The sequence below is a fragment of the Thermobia domestica genome, chromosome 3 (assembly GCF_964235325.1).
Source record: "Thermobia domestica chromosome 3, izTheDome1.hap1.1, whole genome shotgun sequence".
In the NCBI taxonomy this organism is placed as follows: Eukaryota; Metazoa; Arthropoda; class Insecta; order Zygentoma; family Lepismatidae; genus Thermobia; species Thermobia domestica.
The window spans coordinates 145,730,800-145,751,140 of NC_137456.1; the positions used below are offsets into that span (position 1 = coordinate 145,730,800).

Consider the following 20,341-nt stretch of genomic DNA (forward strand, 5'->3'; position numbering starts at 1 on the left):
CACCGTCTCCTTTACCCTAGCCGGCAAAAGCGTGGAACGTAAAACTTAAAATTTTCATTTTTTCTTTATATGTTGAAATTGTAAACTCTCTATGTCGAATCAGTCCAGTGCTATTTCTTTTAGCACTCTTGTCTCCATAAATTATGCACCTCCTTCGTGGCTATATGGTTGGCGCAGTCTTGGGAAGTAACGTAACGAAAGTAACGTTTCCTAGTAACGCGTTACAAATTTTTAAGTAGTTAGTTTGCGTTACATTTCGGATGAGTATCAACAATATATATATATATATATATATATATATATATATATATATATATATATATCAGAAGGGAACAATAAAGCATAAGCTACTCATGTCAGTCACCGATACACAGAGAAACATACAAGATCTTAGTGCCTTTGCTGTTTTTGGAATGTGAGCACAGCCTCAGGGAAATCACAATGTATTGATTGCAAACACCTGGAACATTTTGTCACAGATTTTGACACCTCCAAATCAATACATTCAATGAGTAAACTACGAGTGCAATGATAGTCTATTTCACTTTGATTGGTGTGGTTTTTATAAAGCTGGAGAACGAAAATATTTGACCTTTCGAACATTTGAAAGAATACTTTTTCTCAAAAGCTGAGGATAACGGTGGACTGAATTTAAAGTGTCTGAAGTGGAACGGCGGGAAATATTTATCAACAGCTAGGGTGCCATTATAACGATATAGAGTAAGGGGTTAATATGAATAAACTGTGTTCTGATCAGCAGACCTACTTTATTATTAGAAAATCGTTCGTTTATGGTATATAATATTGGAGTTCTTTCAGATCAGTTTGCGTATCCTCGAGTCCCGTTGATCAGTTATTATACAGTTTGAATAATAATAATAATAATAATAATAATAATAATAATAATAATAATAATAATAATAATAATAATAATAATAATAATAATAATAATAATAATAATAATAATAATAATAATAATAATAATAATAATAATAATAATAATAATAATAGGTAGTAGTACGGAAAATTGAATAAGAATTTTTTTAAACATAAAGTTTCGGATCTAAACGTAACGCATTACATTTTAAGGAAAAGCAAAGTAACTTGTAACGCTCACAAGTAAGTTAGCCAACACTGGGTTAGCGTAAGTCTAGTTGACGCGGGAGACTCGGGTTAGATCCCCTGTGGAAGCTCGTGTGGTTCCGATCTTAAGTTAAGCTGTATCACGTATCATACAGCATCAGTGTTGAACAGAACGCTAAACTCTAATTCAAGCTACCAACAATTCTACTGTTACGATTTTGTACTCTAGTCAAGATTATTAAAGTCTGTTCGTATATTGTTATTTTATAAACTAAGCGGTGCCAGTAGCTTTCAAGTTATAAATTATTGCGTACGCTTGACAGAATGAATTTCGATAACTAAATATGTAGAAAAAAGGAAAAAGAAATAACATATGGGGAAAAAGTGCCCGAAGAAGAAAAAACTGAGTAGCAATTAAGCATTTCAAATGTTCTAATATAATGTGTGTACTAATGTCTTCTAACATTAAGTACTAACATCAATCTTCATGAAATATGGAGACGATTGTGGAATATTCTCATCACGGGCGTCAACAGGATTTTTTTCTTTTTTTGCAAGGACGGACGACAAATATCACAACCCTATGATTTTTTTTTAAATTTGTTTGTGTCCTGGCAGCTAAGGCTCAGGTCGGAATAGGGGAAGGAAAATGTATTGACAAATCTCTCCCAATGATTGATTTTGTATGGTACTATACCGATGTTCATCTGGTATAACTGAGGAAAATTCTGTGAAAAAACATATTCAGGCTACCAAGCCGCGGGACTTTTAAACCTATAACTTTCCGAATGTGAAGACAGCTTTCTGCCACAGAGACAGAAAAATAATGGATGCATATAAGATAGAAAATAAAGGAAGTGTTTGTGGCTTTCATTTAACGTTCCTGGGTATGTCTAAAGTAAATTAAAAAAAAATAAAAAACTCAAGAGCTTCAATAACCATGGCATAGCTTTTAGCAAAAATGATAAAACTGTTTTTCTATTTTGCTGTACACTTGTAGTATAGGCACCTATACAATATAAGTTGCGAAACATAAATGCGTAAATAAAATATTGAAGAATTAGATTTAGAAAACTGCTCTGGTCTGGAAACTTAACTTCAATTATTGATTCACTTGCATTTCAGGGAGAAATCACGCGCAAATCTCTTCCCACCAACGGTGTGGGGGTCCATAATCCTTATTAAAATGAAAGAGAAAGGAAGTTTGAATCCAAGGCTGTCAATATTTGTAAGGAACTTATGTCCACACCACGTTTCATATGATTATTCTCATCGTTATATAAAGTGTGCTGTTACAAGGCCTGGCAGTTTCGATAATCGTTCTTGTAAATTAATTAGTAGATAGAAAGTTTTAATTGACGTAAATAAGAAAATATGCTGTAAAATATTTCATAACAGATGGCCAATTTCCCAAGCGTAAAGAATTGACATTTTCTTATCTTGCTAAAATCTATTGAAGAGTATCGACACATATTGGAAGCTCATGAATTATTCCTGTTTATTCTGTGTCCTATTGCTAAATGAGTATTTGTTGATAAGCACAAGAATCTGATGATTCTACAGATAACGTAAAACGATTTTGTATTATTTGACAAGGAGAAGGAAGTACTGTGAAGAAAACAATGCATGACGTTGTTTGTTGACTTTCTGGAAAATTTTGTTGTCCTGGAGCAATATCGAGGGACAGGCTATCTTCACGTGAACGGGAATCCCTCCCATAATAAAAGCGCTCAACATATCTTATTGCAAATATTCGGTGAGGGGCTACGGAGTGGACTTCACCAAAAACATATCAACAGAAGTTTCAGGATCAACCACAAAGATATACAAGGTATTTGCAATGTCTGTTAATCTATATCTTTTGGTCTACTAATCTAAAATTATTCTGGAGACTTTTTGACTTTGTTATTGCATGATCATATGGTTATTATCATTTTTTTTTTTTTTTTGTAAAGTTACTCAGAACAGCATATAACATTATTTTTTTTATGTTTTAAAGAAAGTTGTTATTCAGAATTACATACATTTCACATTTCTAGGACATCTGGAACCTGATGAAGAGACATATAGTAGCAAAACATTCTTTTATTTCAGAACCGTTGTTCTGAAGATGAGATTGTTGTTCTGTTCTGTTTATTTCAGAAGATGAGACAGACACAAACTAGGTTTTCTCCTCTCGTTCTTATAAGTATTTTCTCGTATGAATTTTCGAATAGTTTTTTTCTCGTCTCGTTTTCTAAATTTATGTACAAAACTAAGGCCATGATTTTTTTCTTGTCTTCGTCTAGAAGTTATACAATAAATTCCGCGCCAAAAAGCGATCTACGAAGGATATGTTATAATTACATTTAAATCATATTTGTTATCGGAATCTATTGCCTAATGACTTGCGTGTCTTTTAACATCAATAAGGCCTCATCATTCTGTTCGTATTATCACTTTATCAATTTATAGTTTTTTGTATTATGAATCATGTAATACAGTACTAAAACAGTATTTGACATCTAAGACACGGGTGAACTAGTCTCGGGTGAGCCACCACGGCTTTCTCAATCTGTCTTTCGAAGGTCGTGGGTGAGCTCGGGTTGCTTATGAGACGAGACTTGTGAACTTTGTCGTCTAGTCTCGATAACGACACATAATTTGTAATGTTTCTCGTCTCGTCTCATAAGGAACCCGAGCTCACCCGAGACTAATTCACCCCTGTCTTAGATTTCAAATACTGTTTTACTATTGCATGATTCATAATACAATTTAAACTTCATTAATTTAAAAGAGTACTTTTCTCTTCGTTTCTCTTCTCGTTTTCGAGACAAGAAGAAAATATTTCTCTTCTTGTGAGCATGTGTAGAATGTTATATGTCTAACATCATAACATTTGCGCAGAGCATATTAGTTGAAGTCAAGTTTGCACCCTTTTAGGGACAGACAAGGGCTGTGTATAGAGGTAAAAGCTACACATTTTCTTCTACCGCCTCCTTTACTTCTCCAGGTTACCGCAGGCACCCATTTAAAAGAACTTAGGTGATCTCAAAGACAAATTGATAAAAGACAATTTTTTGCCCCTCCGGGATCGAACCCAGGGCAGCCCAGTATTCCCGACTAAGTTAGTGTGGCTCAATAATAGAATTAAAAATATTATATTTCTTAATCTGCGATTTACTAAGATTTTGTATATTATCTTATAGATAACATTTTTAATTAAGAATTGCACTGATTTTTTTAGCTTGACTATCATCCACTATGTCTTGAAATAGAAAATATTTCATGACCAGATTCTTAAAAGAAAATAAAGGAATCATTTTAGTACATCTATTTAAGAATCAAACACATGTAAGGTCCGCCCAATAGAGTAGATATGTTTATCACACATCACTGTTTCTTTATCGTCCAGCTAAGATGGAATGTCTCCCGGTAGCCGGCTCTAAAAGTACTGTAAACATTCAAATTAATTTCGTATACGGATTTTTTTTCTGAATTTACCTCTCTAATGACAATAATAAAACAAATTCAAACTAAGAAAGTGTCATGGAGGTATGACTATGACGCTTTTTTTTTTTAACTAAGGAGCAATATATTCTATTAAAAACAGAATTTCTACATAGACAGAACAGAATAAACATATATATTTTTTCTCAATATACTGGGACACGATGCAAAAAGTACGGTTGAGGTTCGAATCATCTGTAACAAAATCTTCCTAAGTCAAGTAAAATTAATCTGATTGAATTGATATTTCACTACCCTTGAATAATGATGACATATTGTTAGTTAGTTACATAACAGATTTTAAATTTTTTGTCATATGAACAATTACAAATTCTGGAGAACAACAGTAACAGTTTAAAGTACGTATTTGTTAGTTATTCTATAAAACCATGTTTTAACTTTTATAATGCACGTGCTCCTGTATTCGTTTCCTGTCAGAAATGTTTTGTACTCGAGCATGATTGGGGTCTTAGTAGTTCAGTGGTAGAGTGTACACCTTTGGTGCATGGTTCGATTCTATCTCGAGTGACCTTTCTGGTGGACAAACACCGTGTGCGTGGGCTTTTTCAGGGTCCTCCCATTTCCTCCCGCTTTCTTTATTCCACAATTTTCATTCGTTTCTCATCATCACAGTCTCCTTTAGCCTAGCCAGCATAATCGTGGGACGTAAAAACATTTTTTTTTTAGCGTGATTCTAATTCTAATATTTAAACTTTCCCTGCGCCGGGGATATTAATAGTCTGTTAGATTAGGAATGAAATTCATTCTTTTTTTTTTTTAATTGCTTTGGTCAATCATTGCTTTATTGACCATGCAATGGTTAGTTAGCCTTCTAGCATTCGACAGCAACCATCGCTGGTGCAATGGCAGTTTAAATACCTTGATACTAGTATCACGTTCAGGTTCAAAGTGTTAAGAGACGAACGCAATACAGAGGCGGGTACTTCACATTAAGCTCTAAATCCACGTCTTATATACTGTAGCTTCGGTGATGAAATGAGAGTTTAGACTTCACAAATAAAAACACTTTAACTAACACTCACTTATAATGCGATACGGGAATCGTAAATGGATTATTGTATGCCTAGTACGATTTGTGCAACTAATTAAAGGGGGCGCGGTGTCTCAGTGGTAGAGCGTTCACCTCCGGTGCTTGGGATCCCTGGTTCGTTCCCAGGTCGCGCCGTGTGGACTTTGTGGTGGACAAACACCGTGCTCGTGGGTTTTCTCGGAATTCTTCCGTTTCCTTCCACCATTTCATTCATCTCTCATCATCACCGTCTCCTTTAACCTAACCGACATAATCGTGGGACGTAAAAATAAATATTTCATTTCATTTCACTTATATAAAATTCAAGTGCTGGTGGTGATTTGAAGCACATGTGAATAGTAGGTCCGGTCCTTTATAACCTCAATGATGCATAAGAACGCAAAGGTCAAACACACACACACTCAAAAAAAAAAAAAAAAAAAAATCGCAAATAATTTTTCACTATTTCTAATGAGATTACCGCTTCAAGTTTCCTATTTCTCGTAGCCATATCTCTGTATCATTTTTACATTCTTTTTCGTATTTACCATCATAATATCGCGGAACATTTGATTCACGAAACATGTTTCAGCTCTTTTTCCCTACATACCTCATGCTAGTCAAGTGGCTAACGGTCGTGCTTGCTGGTGTGGCGTATTCCCTGGTTTGATTCTTGCTGGGGGCATTTGTCTGGAATACAAGTAGTGAATCGGAATCCGAGGTTAAACAATAGTTTCTCTGATCATATTTTAAAAGCAGTGTAAAGCCTCAGTCAATTACTTCTTTCTTCAAACTTTCTTACACTCTTCTTGTAATAAATTTTACTTCTGATTTGCACTTGTATTTTTTTCTTCATTTATACTACCTAAGTTTCAAAACAGTTGTAACTTGTATTATATTCCTAATTGCATAATTGATACTATTTCCTTCTTTCTAATCATCATTACTTTCATATTTTTAAAGTTTATTTTCGTTCTATGACTTCATTCATACTCCTTAGATTTTGTGATGCAATGTGATGTTTCATTACGCAATAAGAGCTGTAAGAGTTGCCAGTTCATCACGTAAAATTTAGTAAAGCTAGAAGTTAAAATAAGATTAAAAATAATGATTTCAATACCAGATTAGAATTGGTATTACTTCTTTGTTCCTGTTTCTCGTAAGTCTGTGATGGAGAATATTGGGTTTGTTAAGTTCACTCTGAGTTTATTCGTTTCCCTTACTGCTTCTCAGATTTCTTCTCAAAAATCTTGTATATCAATCATTTACGAGCGTTATCAATCTTATTTAGTCTCTTTTCATAAACGATGGACGTTACACCATTGTTGTTAACGGTAACCGAAACGATAGGTGTTATACTGGGTTTCGATTCGCCACCGGTATCTATTCAACCCCTACTTTCCGCTAAAAAAATCTATCACGGAAACTGAATGATATTTTCTGATGATTAAAAAAAAAAAAGTTTCGAATTCGGTACCGAAACGAATTTCCGGGATCGAAACTAAAATTGATTTTCTGAGATGATCGGTTATGACTCAGGAATCAAGATTACAGAAAAAAAAGGAAGAAAATTAGGTTTTGTGACAAAACCGTTATCCGTTGTTCCCTCGAGTTTTTCATTTCACCGTTGTTCAATGACATTTGCGGCTTGTAACAATATCGAGCTACTTTTTTTTTTCTTTTTTGAAACTCTTATGATGATTAAGTAATTTAAAAACATAATTCAAAAAAATGAAATGAAATCTTTGAGTTTTACGTCCCACGGTTATGCCGGTTAGGCTAAAGGAGACGGTGATGATGAGAGATGAGTGAAATGGTGGAATGAAGAAAGTGGGAGGAAACGGGAGTACCCCGAGAAAACCCACGAGCACGGTGTTTGTCCATCACAAAGTTCACTTGGCGGGGACTGGGATCGAACCCGGGACCCCAAGCACCAGAGGTGAACGCTCTATCACTGAGCCACCGCGCCCCCAAACATAATTCAAATGTACACTTCGTTTACATAACCCATATATAGAAATGTATTTCCGTTCTCTTTTCGACGCACACCAAATTCAAACATTTATTTACGTTTCGAAACCGGAATCATTAACAACCTCTTGCTATACTGTAGATCTCGTTGATTCCACTTAGTTCTTTTCGCAAATAGTAGCTATATTTTCTACTCAATTGAAAAATGAAGCGAGAAGCGCAACTTGAGTAAAACAGGGATTTTCAGTGCAACGTTAATATATATATATATATATATATATATATATATGAACGAAGAAAGAGAGATTATCAGTAATCACTGTAATTTTTATATTTTTGCTAAGTTGAGTTTGTGCGAACAACGCAAGACATGCACCTAACGTTCCAAATGCATGTGTGAATAAACACGAGTATCACGTGTATACTACTTGAAGAAGTTTGACTTATATGGCGTGATAATTTCTTAATTAATGTTGAAACTGAAAGCAGCATAGCTTTTTGGCTTTAATACGAAGTTTATAGTGGAGATTACATGTTCTTGGGACGCTTAATTCATTGCACAAAACTGCTTCTAGCTATCTGATTCTGATTATATTTAATAGGGATCAGAGTTAAAACCGGAAGTAGGTGGTTTTTGCCACTTCCGGATTGAATAGAGGATTGAGAGAGAAGATAATACGTATTCTCTTATAGCCATAAATCGATTCCTAAAACCGTTTCTAGCTCTCCCTTATTGTTTTTGCTCTATGTACGTAGATCAATATTGAAACAGGAAATTGTCGTGGATTTCTGTCATTTTCAGTTTTAGTATAGAATTTAAGATGGAGATGAAATGTATGCTAATAAAGGTCTGTATTGGCCGGAACTTTTAGCCCGGGCCCTGCCCGGCCCATGAATTTATAATGTAAGGCCCGATCCGAGTCCGAAATATGTTTTAGCATTTATGCCTGTGCCTGGCCCGAGCTCGTGTGATAATCAAATAAGCCCGAATTACAGAAACTTTATAATTTACCCAAAATTGTATTTTTATTTTCAACAATTAGGAGTTTAATTTTGCAGTTGTGCTTTAAAAGTTCTCCAGAAAAAACGGTCCAAACCTCCAATAAATATCGTTGATACAGAATATACATAGTTTGGCCCGAGTGAGCCCCGGGTTTGAAGTGATATATGCTTTGTAGGCTCCAATCCGGCCCGCCGCCGGGTCGGGCTCAAGCCTGTGGGCTCGGCCCTATCCCGTGCGGACCTCTAATGCTTAGGATGCTTAATCTACTGCTGGAAATTGGTTATCCCTAACTATTATCATTTTCCCTTTATAGTGATCAACATCAAAACCAGAATTGTTTATTTTTACCGCCTCTATCAATGAAGTCGATTGAAAACATTTTTTTTTTTATCAATCATATCCTAGTAAAAAATTGATGGAGGTTCATCAAGTACGCTTATTTGTTGAGATCATTCCGGACAGACGGACGTACACATGGACAGACAGGGTTAAGATATAAAGGAGATTTAGTCAATGAAACTCCACAAAACTGAACTGAAGGCTTTCAAATCGCCTCCCTGCTTAGTTTGCTCATTGCGTTTGTCCTATTGTTCCACACACGCTTAAAAATTTTCTCATTTCTTCTATCACATAAATAAGTGATCATTAGTCAAAGCACAAAGTTAATTACGAGACAGATACATTTAATGGTTCTGGAATTTCACATGTATTTTATTTCAATTTCTTAGCCAATGAAATTATTGCTGTTCACACACACACACACACACACACACACACACAAAATCTACAAGATGAACCTTCATATCCATGCACAAACCATACCGATAACCTTCTACGTAGTTACAGTATATGGATCGTACATTAAAATTAACTCCGGACGGTGGATCAGTGGTACAGAGTTAAAACTCTGGTGCATGGGGTCCTTGATTCGATCCCAGTTCGCGCCAATTAACTTTTGTGGTGGACAAATGTCCTGTGCGTTGCTTTTCTCGGGGTTCTCCCGTTTCCTCATTCACTTCTCATCATCACAGTGTCCTTTAGCCTAGCCGGCATAACCGTGGGGCGTAAAACTTAGAGATTTCATTTCATTTTAAAATTAACTCTGGCAAACATTAGAAAATATCAAGCACTAGAAATTTCTGTTTCGTCCAGAAGATGTTAATCATTGCATAATGTTTACCATCATCTAACGGTGCGATGTATAACTTCAACTACCTCAGTTTTAATACTATCAAATGGGATATGGATACAGTTACAATCACCGTTAACCGTGAAGATGACAATGGAATGACTTCGTTAGCTAATTCGGCCAAAGTAATCACTTTAGCTATCTTTTACAGAGAAGAAAACTTGAAAAAATTGCTTTCGTTCGACAGTTATTATGTGGAGTAACGGACGGACGGATATTGTTCGGAGTTCGATTCCAGGTAAATCACTCAACAGGCTTGTAGGCATAACAGTAACATACGAGGGCGCGGATAATTTTGGGGGGAGAATGACTAAACAGTGTTTAGGTCTACCATACCTTCTTGATGGCTTTTTAAAACACATAAACGTCTGGAAGTTTCAGCGGTCTAAATGAGACAACAGGGGAAAGGGGCTCGATCTCCCCTGACTATTCCCTACTTTTAGCCTTTCTTGGAGCTCAAGTAAATTTCTGTTAAATTACAACTCTAACTTTTATCTATTATAGATGCTAGAAGTGATTTTCAACTAGAAATGAATAATCAAAAGCAGGTTAGACTAAAAAGTGACTCTATTTATTCATTTAACATAAAATTAATAACGTTCTGTATTGAGTTGATTTTGAGTTTAACGTCTCGTTCAGCAGCGAGGCTATATGAGACGTGGACCTACTGATTAACGTGAAATCCGAACCACATGAGCTCCCGCCGGGAATCGAACCCGGGTCTCCCACGCCATAGGGACGTTCTGTATTAAATGACGATCTGGAAAAAATAGACTACTTATGGGTGTATAGTGGTTCTTTTACGACATTGAGACAAATTGGCAGAGTTAGCAACACTGTGCAACTTGGTCAGCTATGTGCAAACATACTGCCATCTAGCGGTGTTCATTACATGGCGAAAAGATTAGGTACGGCAGTCAGTTGGAACAAAGACAGGTATGTAACAACTGCGTAGCGTTGCTTCAAAGTAGAACATTTTTGTTACTAGTTGGCTAACTTGCAAATCTTTACGGTTTGTTCTTTTACTTGGTACTTGGAGCAATATTTAGAATTAGTCTATTTAAATGCTTCATATGCTTTCAATAATATTTAATAATTGCTTGCTTGCGCGTATTTAGTTCGGGAAAGGAAATGTTAAATGGGGCGCTGCCATTGCGAAACAATTGCAGTTTTAATTAGAAAACCTAAAAAAATACCTTGAATTTTATCATACCTCGTACTTACTATTTTAAGCGCGCTATATTTACTGTTTTTTAAAGGTGCTAATAATAATAACTAATAACGTGTATCAAGTAATCAGCCTGATACGTATACGTTACCCCCGAGCAGTTTCTGTTGCATTGAACTAATATATAAAGAATTCTGCTCTGTTGGAACATAATTTATTAGTTGCGCACAGAAAAAGGAAGTGAATATTATTGTTTGAAATAGGTGGATGACGTTTCTTCACGGCGGTTTAACGTTGGGCTTTTGTTGTTTCATTGGACGTTTCGGTTAGAAGATTAGAAAGTATTATTCGAAAAAAAAAAATCTTGTCAGGAGGGGGCGCGGTGGCTCAATGGTAGAGTGCTCATCTCCGGTACTTGGGGTCTCTGGTTCGATCTCAGCTCGCGCCGTGTGGATATTGTGATGGACAAGGTTGCTCGTGGGTTTTCTCATGCTTCTCCAGATTCCTCCTACTTTTTCATTCCACGATTTCTCATTATCACAGTCTTCTTTAGCCTAATTGGCATAATCGTGGGACGTAAACATAATTTCATTTAATTTCAATTTCGTATAAGGAACCATAAAAACTAAGTGTTCCTGGATGTGCGGTGGCTCTGTTATAGACCACTCACATCTAATTTCAGGCAACTTGTTCAATGCTGTTTGTTCTCGAACAACGTAGGTTTTCTTGGATTCGCTTACTAGGGTTAATTATTATCCCAAAATGTTCTTTATATTTCAGTTTGTTTACTTTGGCCTATTGGGGACAAAAATATTCAATTTTCGAATAACTTTCTCAACTTTGTTTTTGTCTACATTTATTTCTTTGGTATTTAACCAAAGCCAAGAAGTAATAAGTATTATTGACAACTACGATGTTGGAAGAATATATTTTAAATTTTCAAATTAAAACTAATTTTGTAAATGTATAGGATATTGGTGATACAATTACATATTTTGCCCTTAAATTATCATTCAACTGCATTTGACTTTTTAGGATCTTGTTAGTTTTGCATATCGTCCTTGATACTGCTGTAGTGTTTGCATACTGAAAACCAATTGTCAAATCTTTTCTAATTGACAACAAAATTGCCAGTAGTAGTTTCTTGAAGATTAGACCAGATAGAAACTTCTACGTTGAAACCGTGGGCTGATTGGTTCCAGGGCCGCATCCAGGATTGGTGAGAGAGGGGGTAAGGTGCACCAATAATTACCAAACTAACCAATCATACTGAAACTCTTCAAAGTGACATGCGACAGTATCTTTACCCCTGACAACGCTGATACATAGAACGGAGGGGAGGGGGTACTTTAAGAGGGTCGTAAGTGGAATGGAGGACAAAAATTGTCCTTTTTCTGCTATTTTTGCTTAGTGAATCCTTTTGCGTGAACCTTCAGAAAATGAACTTAACCTTGGTTTTTGCAGAGCTCTGCTTTCTAAGCCCCAAACGGAAATAGGCTATGGCAGAAAGTTTCGGAATGTGTTGCTATTTTTCACTGCTAGGTTTTCATTTTAGATAGTGTGTATTTGCAACGAACGTGCACATTTGCACCCCTCCCCCTAAATCCGGCCCTGACTGGTTCGATTCCCGGTCAAGTAAGTTTGTGATGGGCATCCTGCTCATGGGTTTCTCGCTGTACTCCAGTTTCCTTCCGGGGGCGCGGTGGCTTAGTGGTAGAGCGCTCACCTCCGGTGCTTGGGGTCCCTGGTTCGATCCAAGCTCGCGCGTTTGGACTTTGTGGTGGACAATCAGTCCTCGTGGGTTCCTCCCACTTTCTTCATTCCACCATTTCATTCATTTCTCATCAGTCTCCTTTAGCCTAACCGGCATAATCGCGGGACGTAAAACTGAAGATTTCCTTCCACTCTATCAGTTATTCCATCACTCACTTGCTGATAGTCTCCCTTAGCCTAAATGGCATAATCGTGGGATTTTGAACTGTTTTTTTTTTTTTTTTTTTTTTTTAACACGCAGTGAAGCCAACGACAAAGGATTTCTGATTTTTAAATGTTGAACTGGCACTATTTTTACATGCAACACATTAAGATCAGTATGAATGACAATATGCTTTAACATGCATGTCAGCAAATTAACTATTCTCCAAATAGTTAAATCTGCACAGGAAACTTTCTCCCATAGAAAATCAGTTCGTAGAACTGTAACGGAAAAATTAAATGGAAGGTTTTTAGTTCAGCCCGTTGTCTTATGATTATGCTCTTTAGGCTAAAAGAGATGGATAATTAAAATGAGTGATGTGAAATTTGAGTTTAGTGCTCTCCACTGGGAATCTAACGTAGGACCACCTGAACTCTCGTAAAGTATTAACTCTCACTTTTGGCGCGAGAGATCGATTTTGAATCCCGAAGAAAATTACCTTGGTTACGGTCGTCCATGCAATGCATTAAATGTATAAATAAACTTCAAACTCCGAATATAATTATCATGGTCCTGGCCATGGAAACCTAAATGTCCGTAAAAAAAAAAAAAAAAAAAAAAAAATAATAATAAATTCTAAAAAAAATTCAGATTAAGTTAACTTAAATAGATCCTTATGAATTTCCTTAATGTCTGGCTCATTTTCCCTGGATTTTCGTTTGTGGACGGAGCAAATTGAGCGATATTACTGAACGCATACCTAATGTAATTTAGTTTCCTGTATGCGCAGGTCAGAAATATAGACTACGATTAACAAACCTGTTCCACGCGATTTTAGTTTCACTTGCAAATTCTAGTTTTCCTGAAACAAGATTTTCCCAAGTTAACTTCATTGAATCCAAACTAAGGAGCAGTTTGTAAAATATCAGCAGGATAAAGCAAGAAAATTTTAAAATATTGCTCTTGCCTGGTAACATGTGATTAATCCTATTCAGGGACGTAGCAGGAACTTATTTCGGAGGGATCAAAAGCTCTCCGGGGAAATTCAATGAGGATAAATTGTATTTAAATTTGTAAAACTGCCCTAAAAGAAGCCCATACACGCACACACATGCATGAAGAAACCCTCCAACTTGCAGGAAAAATAAAACCCCAGGCAAGTTGATAGTGTGTGTGGCCTCATTCATGCATATTGAAAGTTTCCAAATTTTTCTGTAACTTGCATTATGGTTTTGCCATTCTTCATGCAAGTTGGTTCTATATTTACGTCCACAATCACGACAGCGGAAAAAATCATGTGATTTCAGATTCATTCTTCTAGTGAATTAGACAGCAAGTTGTTATATGTGTGGGGAAAAAAACTCGAACATGTATGATGAAACAAATTATACATGCAAGTGTGTGCGCGCCTGTGGTCCCCTTAAAACTTAGGCAAAATTTATAAAAGTCGGGATGTGGCGGGTTTAGGCTGAGGGCACCAAACCCTGCATACGTCCTAGCTACTTTTTCTTTCTATTTAACAAAACCGCCACGGGATCTACAGCAGTCTCTGTAAAGGTCGCATATGCCGTGGCACCTACTTGTTTACTGTATCTACTTTGTGTGTAGATTTTGGTATTGTCCAATATGACTCCGATTTTCTGAATACGATCCAGGATATTTTTAAATTTCATTATTTGCGGCTCAGTTTAGTGTAAATCCATGAGATTTAAGACACTGAATTATAATTTAGTCCTGTGTTCAGGTCAAAATATCACATCCTTTCATGAATTCTTAAATTCTTTCAAAGTAATTATACATTGTTTGCAGCATCAGAATAGTTCAATTTAAACTTGCATTTCGAGATATATAAAATATAGGGTAGCCCACTTTAATCTTCCACGAAGATCTCACTGTTGAACGTAAATGAACTACCAAAAACTCAAATAAGAGATGGTATGGGACACATCGAAGTTATAGTGATGCCCGTCAGGGCCGCCCTTCATGGGAGCTCAAGGCCTAAATGTAAAATTTTAAATGAGAACATGAGGTGATGGATACCCGTTCGATAAATATTTAAAAACTAAACAGCGTTGTAAGATTTTTTCATATGGGCCAACTTATTCCAAATGGCAACTGAAACATTTGTGCCTGTATCAAATAAAACGTTCAGTACCATTAATATGAAAACAGTTGAATATAAAAGAACAAACAATTCAAATAGGAAGTCATGGGACATATCGAATGTTGTGGTCCCCCCCCCCCCAGGGCTGCTCTTCATGGGGGACCCACGGCCTATTAAAATTTTAAATAGAAACATGGGGCGATTGATACCTCATCTGATAATCTTTAAAAACTAAACGGTGTTGTGGCAAAAGATTTTTCATATGGGTCACCATATTCAAAATGGCCACAAAGATATGATGAATGTACCAGATTAAGCGTTCAGTAACTACTAATATGAAAACTGTTGAACATAAATGAACTGAACAAAAACTAAGAAATGCCATGAGGTGCATTGAGTCTCCCCCTCCCCCAGGGCCGTCCCTCATGAGAGCTCAGAGCCCAATTTCAAATTTTAAATGGAAATATGAGCTAAGTATAGGCTAAGTAAATATTTGCATAATTCTCGAGTCGTGGAATGATAAATACCCTCTGATTCCCTATAAGAGCTTTATTCTGTTCATTTATCTCCAACAGTTTTCATATTAGTGGTAATGGATGTTTTGATACAGGCACCATATCTTAACGGCCCTTCTGAATATGGTGACCTACATGAAAATTATTTTGCCACAAAGCTGTTTAGGCTTCAAAGATCTATCGAACGAGCTATCAATCGCCCCATGTTTCCATTCAAAATCTTAGGCCCTAGGCCCCATGAAGGACGGCCATGCGGGGCACAACACTTTCCATGTGCCCCATGATATTTCCTATTTTTTCTTTTTGTTTGGTTAAATTATGTTCAACCGTTGTTGAGATTTCCGTGGAAATATTAAAATGAGCCACCCTATATATATACATATAGACACAGGGTGTCCGATGGGGAAGTCAGATTTTGGGAGGTGATAGGGAAGGTCATTCTGAGAAAAAATGCTTATGTGAACATAGGGTCTATTCTCACTCGTTCCGAAGATAGGGGTGGGGGTAACTTTTTGCCCCTTACACTTGCTGATTTTAGTTTGAAACATTCTTGCACACCCTATAGTTGATTGTTCCATATTATATATCGTTTGAAAGCGAGTGTACAAATTGTCCCAGTATTGTGTACATGAGGGAAGTAACTGAGAAAATTGTCTAATTTCCTTATAAAATTCCCTTTTTAAAACTATTTTTCAGTCTTCGAGTCGAGTGGAAACACTGTCGCTATAGAAACAGTATCTGATTAATCGTAAATGATCCTATATGCCAAAGACCCAGGTGAGGTGTCAATTTTTTAGCTTCATTAGAAGCCGTAAATAAACCTTCCTAACTCCTTATTCTAATAACATAACCTTCCTAACTCCTTATTCTAATAACTTTCCATACATGACAGTGGTTACGAATATTAGTAAACGAATGTACTCTCCGGCAGGCCCGTATCCAGGGGGTCTAGAAGGGGCCGGACTCCCTAAATTTTCGCTACCCCCCTAAAATTTTCACGGTCGGCTTGCAAATGAACTATAATAAGTTTGGGTCGCCCCCCTAACTTCAGCCGGGCCCCCCTACATTTTTGGGCTGGCTACCGGCCTGCTCTCGGAAACTCGAGTTTCCTCCCACTTTTTCATTCCACTAATTCTTCCATCATTCACTTGCTTTAATCATAATATCCCTTAGCCTAAAAGGCATAATGGTGAGATGTTAAACTGAATTTAATTTTAATTCTAAATGTTGAGACTATCAAAACCATAAAACGCATGAAAAGTATTTGGTCGCTAACGAATGAAAAACATGTTAAATCAGTCTGCACAACTATGTATTTAAAAAAAGAACTGTTTTACATTCTACTTAAATTCTTTGGTCTGAAAATTTATTATGAAACTTGAGTGGGAACTGTAAACTTCTAAACTACTGAAATATTAGTTCAAAATTTTAAATAAGTTTTAATTTTCTTATACACGAAGGGATACATAAGTGCATTTATGTAGAAGGCTCAAATGTTCTCGGAATATAATCGTGGGAAGTCATTAAATAATCATGTGAAGACTTCCCATTGCTATGGAAGCTTAGGCACGAGTCTTCCTGCACGAGATTCTCGGTTTAATTGTGGCATGATAGCTTCGAAATTTCAACACATTATGGTGGTTTGCATTCTACCTTCTCATATACTGTGCTACAAACTGACTAAACTTTAACCATACAACCACCAACCAGAATAAACCCAAATATCTAAATCTGTCTCAACAGACAGGTCATTATTTTAAGCTAAATCTTTGGGAAAAATGGATTTGAACTGTTGAGACCTCTCCTCATTAACGAGAGGTATTATGTCTGAATAGCAAGACCAGTCATTGTGATTTCTATTTTCCAACGACCCGCTCGGGAGAGTAATACTCCCGGCAGTACGTTTTTACGCGCGCTACTCTAGCCAGCTGTTTTACGCGCTATCCTAGTTAGTTTAAGTTGGTCACAAAATCTATATCATTTAGTAAAAGGGGAACAAAACGAGCCTTATATCATGGAGTACAAGGGCAACAAAACGAGCCCTGCGGGGCTTCTAACCCATTCCTACTACTACTACTAATTATCTGCACAAAAGTAAGTAAATCACATATTTGAGTATTTTCGTATTTTAATTTAAAAAGTGTTATAAAAATGTAAAAAAAAAAGTTAAAAAAAACTCCTCGGGCCGGGTTTGAACTCACGCTAAAAGAAATTTTCATTACTAGCATATAGCGCTAGCCCACTCGGCCAGGAGGATCGACAACAACAATTGTCTGAATTCTGCTATTTGAATGCAACGTGGCAAGACATAGATAACGCCAACCAATCAGAGCTGTTTTCCGTTCCTACTTCCGGGAGCATTACTCTCCTGAGCTAGTCCTATTTTCCAAATTTCTGCCCCAGTTTGACAAGGAAAGTCGTAATATCTAAATTCTCGAAGGGTTGTTTCTCTTACATTTCTAGTCTACAGAAATTTCTAGAAAATATTTTTATCTGCCATAACGAATTTTAATTTAATAAATTAATATGAACGATTCGATTTGTTTTGGTTACAATCCACATTTATATTGCCTCGTAATCATACAAGTTTTAAAGGGTAATAACTGTTTCCTGTGTAGTCATGGACAATTTAAACTATGTCGCGAGTAGGAAAAGGTTGCGGAATACTGTAGTAAATAATGAAACTCGTTAAACAAGTAATCTTCGTTTGGAAGATACTACGTTCTTAGTAAATAGCCTTATTCAGTTCCGTTTGGAATTTTATTAGTAAGTAGGCTATAATAATAAAAATAATAATAATAATAGTTATAATAATAATAATAATAATAATAAAATCACAGGTAGTCCACGTTAGATCCTTTAGTCCTAACTTACTTCCAATCATCTGAAGCGCATAACTCCTGTTTTTATAAGTTTTCGATGCTTGGGATAAGCAGTTTAGCAGTGTTAGCGGAAGTATTGGTCCTTATTTATCCTCCAAATTTACCGATTGGTGAGGCTAATAGAATAATACTTAGTGGGTTCTGAAAGGATGTAGTGAGTTAGGTATTCTCCTTCTGAAAATACGATATGTTAACTAGCTTTTGGCGCGAGAGATACGCGTTCAATTCACGACAGCGCATGTGGTTCGGATTCCACGTTAAGCTCTAAATCATGTCTTAGATAGCCTCGACATTGAAAAGAACACTAATCAAATCGAACCAACCGCTGCATATAAACACAAGATTTAATTCACTGAAGAACTGCACATCAGGATTTTTAATTTATTTTATTGAAGTGAGCATCAGCGATGCTTTTACCTTTCGGCTCGATTGGTATCTTCCAGCCAGTCTATCAACACTTTGTTCCACTAACTCTCGTAAAATTTATCAATTTTAATGAAATTTGGTATATGGGTTATGGTAATTTTTTTTTAACAAAAAAGTACGTTGATGTCTTACAAACATTATGCACGTGTATTATTGAGCTGTTCACAAAATCCAGGTTTTTACAATATGAACCACGCTGGCAAGTGTTACTGACAGATGGGTTTGACCTCTGGCTAGCACACTAAGGCACTTTTAATGAAATAGAAGAAAGTTTATTATTTTAGGAATAATCTGATAACGTACACCTTGTCTCAAAAAGGTTGAGCGCATTCCTTACTGGTGTTTTGAGGCAATAATTTTCTAAGTCCAGCTTCGGGTATCTTCGGGAAAAAGTAAGCCAGGTTCGAACCTCCAAGCCAGCCTTTGCAATCGGGAAAAAGTTTGCAGATGTGTTTTTCTTCTTTTATATATAATAAGACTTGTTACCAAGTGTTTAAAAAAGCAACATTGATTGAAATACTTAATGATACAATATTTCGAAACCTTTTTTTTTTTAATGTTAGCACATGCTTGTTTGTCATTTAGCTCTCCATACGTAATGGAACATTTAAATACGTTAAGGAATCTTTCCATATGTAAAAGAATGCTCAAAGTTAAGAAATAGAACATAATTATCGCCTGAGTACTAAAATAAAAGTCAAAGTAGAACAGAAAAAGCGTTTGTAATGGATATGAATGTCATAATTATCTTGAGATCCGTTATGCCTCGCTAGAAGGTTGTGTTAGCTCATTGGTAAGCTGTCGGATTTCAAATCATAAGGTTGAGGGTTCGAATCCCGTCTAGGCTAATCCTTTTTTTTAAATTATATTTTCCGCAATGCATGAAAAATTATATAAAATAATTACATTAGAATACATAAGTTGTGTATATATAACATAATCATTGCAGAACATAGTAATTATTATGTTTTAAATATAACATCTGAGATAATTTTCACAGTAGGTCGGTATTATATATGAGGATGTAAATACAAGTTAAGAAACTCGTTCAATAGCAATAAATAAATCATGTAGTGTATTTATTTGCAGCTATTTGTCATATAGAGGGTAATCCTCAACATTCATAATACAGAATGTCATTTATGTTCTTGAAAAGTTATTCGATGCATAAACAGAAGGTATAAACAGAGAATCCAAAGTCGGAACGCTCGCAAAAAAAATTCATGAACCCCAAAGGTCACGTGAGCAGACTGGAATTGTCCTTATGAAGCATGCCACAGCAGAAAGTCTTTACATAGATTTTCAATTCAATTCCTGATATATGCTTTTGCAATGTGGAGGTGGTGATGCCTTGAGTCGGCCTCTCTCGCTCGCTCGCTCGCTCTCTATTTATACAGAATATAAAAGTGGATTTATGTGTGTATTTCAACATAATTCTGATATATCTAGAGCAATTTTAACTATATTTCTTACAGTCTGGAAAAAGAGTACTGTCGGGATACATATCAAAAATGCTAGAAACGGGTCGATATTAGTATCGAATCTATAGTTTCGTGGTCGCTTAGG

General features: G+C 36.1%; 1 protein-coding gene across 1 annotated transcript in view; it reads left to right on the forward strand.

Annotated features, from left to right (window-relative positions):
• Window positions 1-2,694: 2,694 nt before the first annotated feature.
• The window catches only part of LOC145680793 (kielin/chordin-like protein), a 50,929-nt gene continuing 33,282 nt past the window's right edge, over window positions 2,695-20,341 (forward strand). Inside the window, exon 1 of the mRNA XM_081751831.1 lies at window positions 2,695-2,914. Coding sequence (XP_081607957.1) covers window positions 2,710-2,914 — 205 coding nt within the window. The 5' untranslated portion in view covers window positions 2,695-2,709. The remainder of the gene's footprint in view (window positions 2,915-20,341) is intronic.